This window comes from Vombatus ursinus, unplaced genomic scaffold (assembly GCF_900497805.2).
Source record: "Vombatus ursinus unplaced genomic scaffold, bare-nosed wombat genome assembly UNPS02000580.1, whole genome shotgun sequence".
Lineage (NCBI taxonomy): Eukaryota > Metazoa > Chordata > Mammalia > Diprotodontia > Vombatidae > Vombatus > Vombatus ursinus.
In genome coordinates, this window is record NW_020940358.1 from 28576446 (window position 1) to 28588166 (window position 11721).

At 46.3% G+C, this 11721-nt stretch overlaps 1 protein-coding gene across 2 annotated transcripts; it reads left to right on the plus strand.

The window, feature by feature from the left end:
- Window positions 1-1506: 1506 nt before the first annotated feature.
- On the plus strand, window positions 1507-11643 carry DBNDD2 (dysbindin domain containing 2). Of its 2 annotated transcripts, none has more exons than XM_027847922.1 (4): window positions 1507-1577; window positions 4755-4901; window positions 7397-7543; window positions 10145-11643. In XM_027847922.1, the coding sequence occupies exons 2-4, from the start codon at window positions 4763-4765 to the stop codon at window positions 10330-10332; spliced, it is 474 nt and encodes a 157-aa protein (XP_027703723.1). In that variant the 5' UTR covers window positions 1507-1577; window positions 4755-4762; the 3' UTR covers window positions 10333-11643. The 2 variants fall into 2 exon arrangements, with proteins under 2 accessions (XP_027703723.1, XP_027703732.1); XM_027847931.1 differs by lacking the exon at window positions 1507-1577 and adding an exon at window positions 2509-2617.
- The last annotated feature ends 78 nt before the right edge of the window (window positions 11644-11721 follow it).

Below are 11721 nucleotides of genomic sequence, written 5' to 3' on the forward strand. Positions count from 1 at the left end.
TTTTCCCTTTTGTTCTGCTTCTTATTTCACAACATGACTAATGTGGAAATATGTTTCCATAATTGCACATGTATAACCAAATCACATTGCTTGCCATCTTGGGGAGCTGGGAGGGAGGGATGGAGAAAAATTTGGAATTCAAAATCTTCTAAAAATGAATGTTGAAAACTATCTTGACATGAAGTTGGAAAAAAATAAAATACTGTAAACTAGGAAAAAAAGAAAAAGTATCAATGATGTGTATTGGTAGAGGAAAATTCCTCACTTGGAAGTTCCCTAATAGGAATGAAATTACAGATCTAGTCCCTTTTTCCATAAAAGCATCACAAATACACATACACAAACATTAGACTTGGAGTTTCTAGAGAGTAGGGGTGGTCTTTTTGCCTTTCTTTGTACTCCTCGAACAGTACCTGGCACACAGTAGGCACCTGATAAATGCATCTTGACTGACTATATGTGTGTGTGTATATACATATTATATAATATGTATGTATATTTCACACAGAAATATATACATACAGATATTTCATAAACAAGTGTTTACTAAGGTGATATAATAAGAATGGTTGGTTCAAACAATCCCCTATTATATTATATTATATTACATTATATTATATTATATTAGATATATTATATATTATCTAAGTATATATAGTATGTTCCTCTGGAAGGCTAAAAACCAAGGCTTCAGACCTGGCTCTGCCTCTAACTCACTGTATGACTGGGTAGGTCACTGCCCTGCTTTGAGTTTCAATTTCCTCATTTGTTACAGGACAGGGTTGGACCAGAGGATTTTAAAGGTCCCTTCTAGCTCTAATCTAGCTCTGAAAGGGAGTTCTGTGACTACATTATCTCTAAGGTCTCAGATCTGTTATTTTAGTGCAGTGTTTCTTAATTGTGTGTGTGTGTGTGTGTGTGTGTGTGTGTGTGATGGACCTCTCTGGCTATCTGGTGAAGCCTGTGGACCCAATCTCAGAATGTTTTTAAATAATTGGAGGGAATGCTATTTTTCAGTTACAGATGGGGGAAATAAAGATGTAATTTTTCCCCATTCAAATTCACAGACCCCTGAAATCTATCCACTGAGCCCCCCAAGTTAAGAACCATATCCTAGCGGAAAGAGACAAGCCGGCTAAGTCAGAAGGACTGTGTTCTTCTACCGGCTCTGCCACTTACTTGCTCTGTCACCTTTGGGCAAATGACTTTCTCTAACATGGCTTCAATTTCCTTCCCTTTAAAATGAAGAGATCGGACTAAGTGACCTCCAAAGTCTTTTCCAGCCTCAGAGGTCTTTAATGATATGATTTGATGATCGCTAAGGTCCCAGCTATGATATTCTAATACTATGTTTCCAATCTGTCAGCTCCAGGCCTTGCTTCCCTAGTATCTTCCACAATGCCCTGTCTCGGTCCCCAAGCTGTTGAGCGCTCTGAGGCCAGCTGTGGGAGCCGGCTCTGGAAGGGTTTAGACGCCGCCTCTCTCTCTTCTCCCGGAGCTCCGCCCTGGCTCAGGCTTCCTCCCTACCCAGTGCACCCGCAACGTCGATCAGAGAGCGAAGAGTGGGAAGCTGCCTGGTGAGTCTTAGGGAGAGGGGGATGTGACCCATCTTCGGTGCAACAATGCACCTGTAATCTAGTAATGGGTAAGGGGAGGCGGGGTCACAGTTCGTATCAGTGTCTTATACGTTCCCACCAAAGCTCCGGGAACATACTGTGTACTCCACCTTTCAGTGCCTTGTGCCTTCTAGGGAAACGTCAGTGTGCTAAGAAGCCATGTGTAAATGCGTGTGTCTGTGTGTACAAGGAAGACGTGTGTGTGTGTCTATGTACAAAGGAGATTATGGGTGAGTGCATCAGTGTGTCTGATGCCATTTGTATTTTAATGTTGTCTGCGTGTGGACAGGGTTGCTATGGGTGTGTACACTGTGTATCCTTGGCTCACTGAGTTGCCATGAGAAAAGTGTTTTGTAAACATTTTAAAGAGAAGTGTAAGTTATTATCCCGAATGTGAGTGTGCAACGGAGAACATGTGTGTATCCTTATCTGATGAATGCAAAGGAGACCTTCGATCAGTATGCTTGTGTATTCAAAGTATATAAAGAAGAGTTAGGTGTGTCAATTGTGCTCGGGATACCAATTTGTTTGAAGGCTAGAAAAATTACTGTGAGGCTAACTTTCTGTCTTTTTGCCTTCTCAACTGGTATGCTTAATGTTGAGTCGTGTCCCTTCGGGAGGCTAAGTCTGCTAGAGGGTCCGATTGTGAGAGTGGAAATCCCAAACACCCAGACCCAAAGGACTCTCCATCTCCCTCCGGCCCCACTTCCGCCGCCCGCTTCCTCCTAGTTCACTCTCCTTAGCCTGGTCCGCAGGGAGCCCTCCGCGACGCCGCCGGACGGGCGGAGCGTGGGTCGCTGTCTCCGCCAGGGCCACACCCCGCCTGGCGGGGCCGGCTAGCTCTCACGCCCACGCGGCCGCCGCCCCGTCGGAACTGCTCTCACCCGGCGGGCGAGCGCACACGCGCAGTGTTCCTTCAGAGCAAGCGGCCCCGGAGCGTCTCCTCGGACTCATCGGGAAGCCGTGGCCGTTTGGGGACTGGGACAGGGGCTGCCAGGCAGGTAGGCGAGAGCCCCGTTAAGGACAGGTGTGCCCTGGGTGTGGAGAGGAGTGGACAGGGAGGGCCCTGCCGGGCAGCTGAGGGTCAAGCAGGAAGCTACCCTCTTGGTCTTTCGGTTCCCCCTCCCCCAACCACTCCTCGCCTTTTCCTTTTTTAGGGAAATTCTTTAGCTCTCGCTCTATCTGGAGCCTTTTGGGAGCCGCTATGGGTGGGGGAGGAGGGAGAAAGAGAACTGGCTGTCTCTGAGTCTGGGTCTCCGGAGCTCATCCCCTGCCCTGTTCTTGCGGCGTCGTCAGTATCTCCTTCTCTCTCTCCTGTCATGCGCGCCTCCCCCAAGACCAGTAAACAAGGCTTTCTACCTAATGTTCACTCCCCCCCCCACCTTCTTCTACCCTCTTCTTCCCTACCTCCCTCTCTCCCCTCTTCGATGTATAGTCTTTCCTACACTCCCACTGGCCTGGGGTCCCCCGGGGAGGATGGAAAAGGATTTCTTAGGGAGGGGGTTCCTGGGCCCAGCTCAGCCCCCTCCCCCTCTTCTTCCACCCCTAGCTATCGCCCCAGCGGGGCTCAGGGGTATTTTTAGCTCGGTGACCTGGGCGGCTGCTCTAAGAGCTTTTCCCAGGGATCCTAGTCACAGCAGTTCTCCCTGTCCCCAACATTTCCCTGCTGCCAAATCTCCCGCCCCAATCTGACTTCCTCTATGCCCTTGCCAGCTCCATATTTCGGGGTCCCACCCTCCCTGACTGGCCTTCACCTAGACTTCTGAGCCCCTCAGGTCCTGTTTATCTCATTCAGATGGGCTGGGGACCCGGCTGTTTCAGATGATAAGTAGATAACCTAGAAGGACATACTGCTGGGAAAGGGTGTGTCTCCATCCTAGGACCAGGAATAGAGAGCCAGAACTCTGCTCTTAGCAGAAACCCCGTGGACAGCGGGAACACTATTCTAGTGCCTCTTTTCAAAGATGGAAGGTGCCTTCTAGCTCTGACATTTAATATTCTAAAGTCTCTTAGATATAAGAAGGTACTCAGAGAAATCAGGAGAATTGAATATAGCATTCATTTCCCTAGTTCCTTTTCATCCCCATACTCAAATAACCTACTCTGCCAATAGCTTCATGATATTAGGCAAGTGACTATAAGTTCCCTGTACCTCAGTCTCCCCCTCTGTAAAGGAATAGTGTGTGGGCCAGATGATCTCTACACTCGTTTTCATCTCTGATATGATAAATCTCTTCTGTCACTGACATAGATTCAGTCCTTGGATGTACTGATATTCTGTGTTCTAAAGTCTATTTTTTAGTTTTAACTTTTATAACAGTTCACATTTATGGATTCCTTTACAGTATATAAACTGATGTCCTCACAGATACTGAATATCTTCATTTTAAAAATGAATAAACTGAAAATTTCAGAAGCTCAGACTAAATTATTCCTAATGAGGAAACATGTAGGGAGATCCCAATACATGTCCAGGTTCCTAATTTTCTTCTCATGTCCTGGCTTTGCTAATGTGAGCAAGGTCTTTCAGACCTTTTTGTCCTGGTCCTGTTCATCCAGGCTGGCCCAACCCTTAGACTTCACAGTACTGTAGCATTTGGCAGCATTCCCCCCCTCCCCCAATAAGAGGCAGCTTCTTCTGCAGAGCCAACTTCCCCCCAGCGGTGCCTGGGACGGTCATCCCTTTTGTGGGAGCACAAGTCAGCTTCAGTATGGAAGGATAGATTGTATGTGTCTGAAGAGAGAGATGGAGATGAAAAGAAATGGACTCAGGAGGGAAGTCAAGTAAGGATAGGGGGATGTAGGTTGGAGCCAGAGATGAGGCTGGGTATTATGGTGACCCAAGCACAAGGTTAAGGCAAATGTCCAACCTTTCTGTATCCCACCATGATTTAGAATCATAGAAATTAGAATGTCAAAGCCAGAAGAAACTTTAGAGATCCTCTAGTCCAATACTTTTATTTGACAGATAAGGAAACTGAGGCCCAGAGACTTGCCTACGTTCATACAGGAAATTAATGGCAGAGCCAGAACCAAGACCCCGAGGTTACTTAGTTCTTAGTCCAGTGCTCTTTTCACTACTGCATGCTGCCTCATTGCTTTGCTTTGAGGGGCTTAACCTCCTTTCTATTCCCACAGGAGCCAGCATGGATCCCAATTCCCGTGGAGCCCTGGACAGGCAGCAGCTACGCCTTCGAGATCGACAGAAGTTCTTTGAGGAAGTTTTCCAGCAAGACTCGGAATTCTTCTTCCCTCTATCTCATCTTCACCTTGAGTCCCGGAGACGTGAGCATAGCTAGAGGGGGATGGGGTGTGTCATCCTGGTATGGGGGAAGGAAACAACCACAACACTCAGTAGATAGCCAGCCAACTTGTTGCTTGTCAGCAAGTATTTACTGAGCATTCGCTATGTGCCAGGAACTGTGTTGTACAATGGGGATCCCAAGAAAGGCCAGAACACAGTCCCTGTCTTTGAGAAGCCGACATTCTAGTGGAAGAGACATCATGGAAACAGCTATATACTTATGAGATACATACAGTATAAGTAGGAGGTGGGAATCTCAGAAGGAAGGAATTATGGGAAAGGGGAGAGGACCAGGAAAGTCCTCTGCAGAAGGTAAGATTCGAGTTCAGTCTTGAAGGAAGCCAAGGAAGCCTAGAGATTAAGGTGAGGAGAGAGAACATTCCCAGCATGTGGATATCCTATGAAAAGGTATGAGGTTGGGAAATGAGGTGTTGCATTTGAATAACAGCAAGAAGGCCAGTGTCTCTGGATCATAGTATATGTAGAAGGGAGTAAAATGTCAGAAGAGGAAAAAGGTAGGAAGGGACCAAGTTGTTAAGAACTTTAAAAGCCAAATGGAAGATTTTAGAGGTGATAGGGAGCCACTGGCATGTATTGAATAGGAGTGACATGGTTAGACCTGCACTTTAGGAAAGATCAGTAATTGAGTGAAGGATGGATTGGTTGTGGAAAGACTGGAGGCAGGGCCCTGGTCACCACTGAGAGCCTACTGCTCATGGTCTCGTTTTGCTTCTGAAGATTCTGCATTAGGACCTTCCTTAGCCTCTCAACCTTGGTGGCTGACCTTCTTTTAAATCTCTTCCCTACTGCCTATACAGGATCAGTTCATCAGCTTGTTATGACCCTTACATAATCTGACACCAAGACCTGAGTCCAACATTACTTCCTGGTCCTTGACTTTGTGCCTTCTCTGACCAAACCGGATGTCTTTCTCCTTGAATTTATACTCACCGATCCCCAAGCCTAGAATAGCCTCTATCCATATCTCTACCTTTTAGAATCTTCTTTTAAGATCCAACACAGGTGCTACCTCTTTCTCAAGCCTTCCCAGATTATCTTTCCTCCTCACATCTCTCAGGTCACTGAAATCTCTCTCTCTTTCTCTCTCTTTCTCTTTCTTTTTTTCCCTGTCTCTCTCTCTCTCTCTGTTTCTCTCTGTCTCTCTCTTTCTCTTTCTTTCTCTCTCTCTCTCTCTCTCTCTCTCTCTCACACACACACACACACACACATTCCTGTGTACTTAATAATTTTGTGGGAGTAGCTATTATAGTTACTTGTGTACTTATTCCATCTGCCATGAGAGTAGAGTGTAAGCTCCCTGAAGGCAGGGATTTTGACTTACTTCATCATTGTATCCTCAGCACAGAGCCAAAGACTCTGTGTCAAGCAGTTATTTAATAAACCTTAGTTGAATTTGGATGGAATTGAATTGCTATTCCTGATTCCCCAGTGTCGTAGAGGGTGGATCAGTTCCAGATCCCCTCTGAGGTAGTTCAGTTCAACAAACATTTGTTAACATAGATATATTGAATGAACAGAACTATCCTTGGCGTCTTTCCTGGATTCTCCCTGTCTCCCTGATCCACTCCTTGCCTGCATTTTGTTCCCTTCTGGAGCAATTCCAAAGTCCCCTTGGAAATACAAAGACAAAGGAAAGCTCCTTTCACCAGTCATTAAACAATTGTCAAGGACTTGCTGTGAATGTTGCACTGTCCAAGGTGCTGGGAGAGAGCCAGAGTTTACATAAAACTCTCTGCCCTCACAAAGCTTACAGTGGAGTGTAGGACAAGGCAAAACAAATAACAGTAAACACACTATATAATACAGAATTTGACACTTATTAGCTCCTAAGGCTTGGGCAGGTCACTTCCCTTCAGCTTACTCATCCCCATTTAAAACAGGGATAAGAATATTTGCATTACCTTCCTCATTAAGGTTGTTGTGAGGGCAACAGCTTGTGAACACAGAAATACCATAGAAATGTGAGTTATTATTATTGTTATTCATACAACTATTTATTATCATATTACATGATAAACACATAAAAAAGCGCCTATGTCTTCTAACTGTCTTCAGTGTAGGAGATTGAAATCTTTAGTAAAAGAAAAACATGTCTAATAATAATTGCTGACATTTACAAAGCACTTTGTTGTTTATAGAGCAATTTAAATCATCATGAGTTATCTAAATTTATCTTTATGGTAACCCTGTGAGGTAGCTTGTGTTAATACCCCCATTTTAGAGATAAAGAGACAGAGGCCCAGAGAGATGAAGTCACATAGTGAGTCAGTGGAAGAGCCCAAAGTCCATGTCTTTTGTCTCCAGATGTGGTACACGGCACTGCTGAGCCCTTCCTGGCAAGGGGTGGCTTGGACTGGTGTGGTAAGAAGAATCTGGGGTACAGAGTTGGCTCTTTTCTCCTGGGCACAGTGGAATTGGCGGGTCCTCCATGTAACTCACTTGCCTCTCTTCCCAGCTCCCATAGGCAGCATCTCTTCTATGGAAGTGAATGTGGACACACTGGAGCAGGCCGAATTGATTGACTTTGGGGACCCTGATGCTTCAGATGTGTTCTTGCCCTGTGAGGAGCTCCCACCTACTCCACAGCCACCCACCATCTCTGGTATGTCTTCTCCCCTCAGGGCCTATGGCTTCTACAGTCCTCCTTCTAACTGAGGAATTTGCAGTGGCAGGACATGGACATGTTTAGTTTGGAGAAGATAACACTTAGAGGGCTGGAGCAGGAACGATAGCTGTCTTCCGGTATCCTAAGGACAGTCTTAGGGAAGATCCAACACATTTGTTCTTTGTGGTCCCAGGGAGAGGACTAGGACCAGTGGAAGTAGGGATGTGGTTTATAACAAAAACACTGAGTTTGAGTCCTTGCTCTACTATTTACTGTCTATGTGACCTTGGGCAAATCACTTAACCCCTCTGTGCCTCAGTTTCCTCCATTTAAAAGGAGGGAGTTGGACTAGTTGATCTCTATCTAAGTACTTTTCCAGCTCAGAATTCCATGATCCTAAAAGAGCTTCCTAATTACATGAGCTAGTAAGTTCCCTAGAGGCAGCTAGATGGATAGATCCCTGGACCTGGAGTCAAGAAGACCCGAGTTCAAATTGGGACTCATACACTCCCTAGCAGTGTGACCCTGGGTAAGTCTCTTAACCTCTGTCTGATTTCCCCCTCTGTAAACTGGGAATAATAATAGTACCTGCCTCTCACAGTTGTTGTGAAGATTAAAATGAAATAATATTTGTAAGCACTTTGCAAATATTAAATCTTTCTAAGTATCATCATCATAACTATCATCTATTATTCCTTGTCACTGGGAAGGCTCAGTCAAGCAGGAAGTTCCCTCTCCCTCTCCCTCCTCCACTTCAGGGGGGCGCTGAATGCCTATTTGTCAGACAGTGCAGCATTTGCAGGGTTCCTGCTCCAGGACCAGTTGCCTCACTGCACTCTGAGATGCCTCCCAGCTCAGTGTATGCTGCTACCCAAGCGCAGTTATCCTGGTGACAAGCCCAGGCATCTCTCTCCATCTCCCTGACTGGACTGTGTGTTCAAGCTTTGGGAAACAGTAGGACTGGGGACAACTGGGGTAAGGAGGTGGTGGCAGTGTTTCTAAAAATTTTGAGTTTTCCTTTGCCAAATTTTCAGGAAAAGGCTCCTTTGCCCTTTGTTAATTGTAAAATAAACAGATGGCCAGCCCTCCTTCCACTCTTCCTCTGGCCCTGCTAATTACAGAGCCAGATTGGGCAGTATAGAGAAAAGGAGGCAGCTGGCAGGGACTGTGGTGTGTCTCCTTGGCTTCATCTCCTGTTTGCTCTCCATTGCCTTTTGGACCTTCTCCATGTAGAATAAGGTTATATTGTGGAATGAGCACCCAACAACCTGAGTAATGGTTCTCCTCCTATGGATCTAAAGGACTGAACTGAAACAGACACTTTGTGTTAGAGCTGAAAAAGGTCTGAGAGATCCACGCTCTCATTTTATTTAGAGGGAAGAAAATTACTTGTCCAAGGTCATACAGAGAGTAAGTGGCAGACTGGCTTCAGACCCAGAAGAGCTGGTTCCACCTCAGAATACCCAAGATGACCTCAGGGAGAGGAACCCAAGAATGAAGCTCTAATGAGAATTTTGAGTGGCCTGGCACCTGGGTGGGGGAAGCTTTTTTTGGCAAGCCGCCTTTCCTGGCAGTGGCAGGATGGCGCTGGAACCACCCCCACCCCCTGGGAGGCCCCACCTGCTGCAGAAAGCAGGCAGCTGGGCTCTGTGACTCAGGCCTGGAGGAGGAGGAGGAGGAAGCAGGATACAATTAGCAAATACAATTACTGACATGGCTAGGACTCCCAGTCTTCTCCTCCTATTATCACTCAGGCAACAAGCTCCTCTATCCCCCTCTTGCTCTTGGGATTCAGTTTAACCTGTTTTCCTAGAATTCCAAAATATCAGAGCTGGAAGGAGAGGACTTAGTGAAGGACATGAGACGTAGAATGTCAGACTTAAAAGGAGAGTCTCTCTATTTTACAGAATAGGGCGAGTGAGGGGAAGTGATCCCCCACAGGTCACAGAGGGAGGGAGGTAATAGCAGAGCTGGTACCCACTCCCACTTCATGGCTTTTCCAACTATACCAATAAGTAAACCTGTGGGAGAAAAACCTTTGAATAACTGGTATAACCATGTTCTAAGATAGGAGTTCTTAACCTGAGATCCTTGATATTTTGGTAACAATGTTTTAGAATAATTGATTTCTTTTGTAATCCTATGTGCTTTATTTATGCATTTCAAAACATTATTCTGTAAAGGGATCCGTAGGTTTTACTAGACTGCCCAAGGGTTCCATGATGCAAAAAAGGTTAAGAACCCCTGTTATAGGGAGTGACAGTTGTGCATTGTAGGATTGATTGATTAGTTTTTTTAATTTTTAAAAAATTTTTAAAGAAGCAATTGGGGTTAAGTGACTTGCCCAGGGTCATATGGCTAATAAGTGTCTGAGGCTGGATTTGAACTCATGTCCTTTTCACTTCAGGGCTGGTGTTCTATCCACTGTGCCACCTAGCTGTCCCACAATGTGTGATTTATACTGGTCCCAATGAAGCTCCTAGTGGGGAAGGGTCACTGCCCAGATGGAACCCTTTATACCACACTATTAAGAAACCAAATACTCCTTAGGTCTGTCTTGCCCTGCTTGGCTACTGACCAGTGCTTCTCTTTGATTAGGTGTAGGTGACCACCCAGAGGACCTGAACCTGCAGAGGCCCCCATCAGACAGGACCATGTCAAGGACCTCCTCTTCCTCTTCTTCCACTGAACTTAATAGCCCAGACCTGATTGGAGATGGTGTGGACACGCCTTTGGCACAGTCTGATGAGGAAGATGGTGGTGCAGAGCCTGCAGCCTGCAGCTAGCAGTGGGTGCTTCCCTTTGGACTGAACCATATGGGGCTTGGTCACCGCCTAATTTGGAACCCCAGCCTTTGCTAGGAGCCTTTGGGGAAAAGGCCAGACCTTTCCTGAGCAGTTGGTACCAGAGGGAGAAAACTATGCAGCCTTCCAGAAATTAACTCTCTCCTGCTTTTCTGCTAATGCTTGCCGGCCTCCACTGCACAAATCTACTCATGACCTACATAGGCAACGATTGAATTAGGGGGATGTGGGGAGAGGTGGAAGGTAAGATAGGACACTGTCCACACCACATTTCAGAAGGGCCAGAGAAATCATCCCACTCTCTTTTTAGTGGACTTGACCAAGAGGACTTGTGGATGTAAATATGCCACTGCACTTCCTTCCTTCTCTCAGTGAAATGCTATACAAACCATCCTCCTTTCCTCTCCTTCTTAAAATGATAGATCTGCTATCCTGCTTTCTCATTTCTCCCACTGTTATGCTTCATTAATCTTTTCACCTTATTTCACATATTGAAAAGCCATCCCAAACAGTCCCACTTGCCTTTTTGTCTCTTTTTAAGCACAGCCATTGGGGTCCAGGATGGTCATTTCCTAGTCTTATTTCCAGGCCTTTCCTTACCCTGAAGAGACTGACCCTCTCCAGCTCAGTGTGAGGCCTCACGGCTGCCACATTGCCAACACCAGCTCACTGTCTATGGGGGGATGATGTGTTTGGGCAAAATGTAGCAGCCTCTCCTGGCTCCAGGAAGGTTGGGACCCAGATCCTCTATCCCCAACCAGCAAACCTTGGTGCTGAGACTATCTCCTGTGCAGCCAAAGGGGCAGTGGCTGACCCTCCTGGGGCAGGGTCTGCAGTTTTGTTTCTCTTGGCCCTGAATCTCCCTACAGGAGGGACAAAGCCTCAGGGGGCACTTTAGCAGTCTCTCTTCTCAAACCTGACCACTCATTGCTTCATCACCAATCTCAGAGCAGGGCCAGCACCTGTGGTCTGACTAGGACCATCTAGTTTTAGGTTTTATAACTAAAAGGGACCTTAGGTCATCTAGTCCAATTCCTTCATTTTACAGATGGAGAAATTGAAGCCCAGAGCCATTAAAGTGACATGTCCAAGGCTATTCAGGTAGGAAGTAGTCCCAGGCAGGTAGTAGTGACCCCTGCACTCAGTGCCACACTGCTTCTGCTCCACAGTTCAGCTTTGATGCCTCCCCCGCCACCCTTTTCCATGGGGTTCCCATTGTGGATGGCTGGAGACCAGCATGTCTGGGCTGCTGCAACAGCAGACTGTGGGTTAATAAATCTTTTGATTCCAGCAGGCATGTGCTATCATTACCCTTGTGTGTGTATGTGTGTGTGTGTGTGTGTGTGTGTGTGTGTGTGTGTGTGTGTGTGT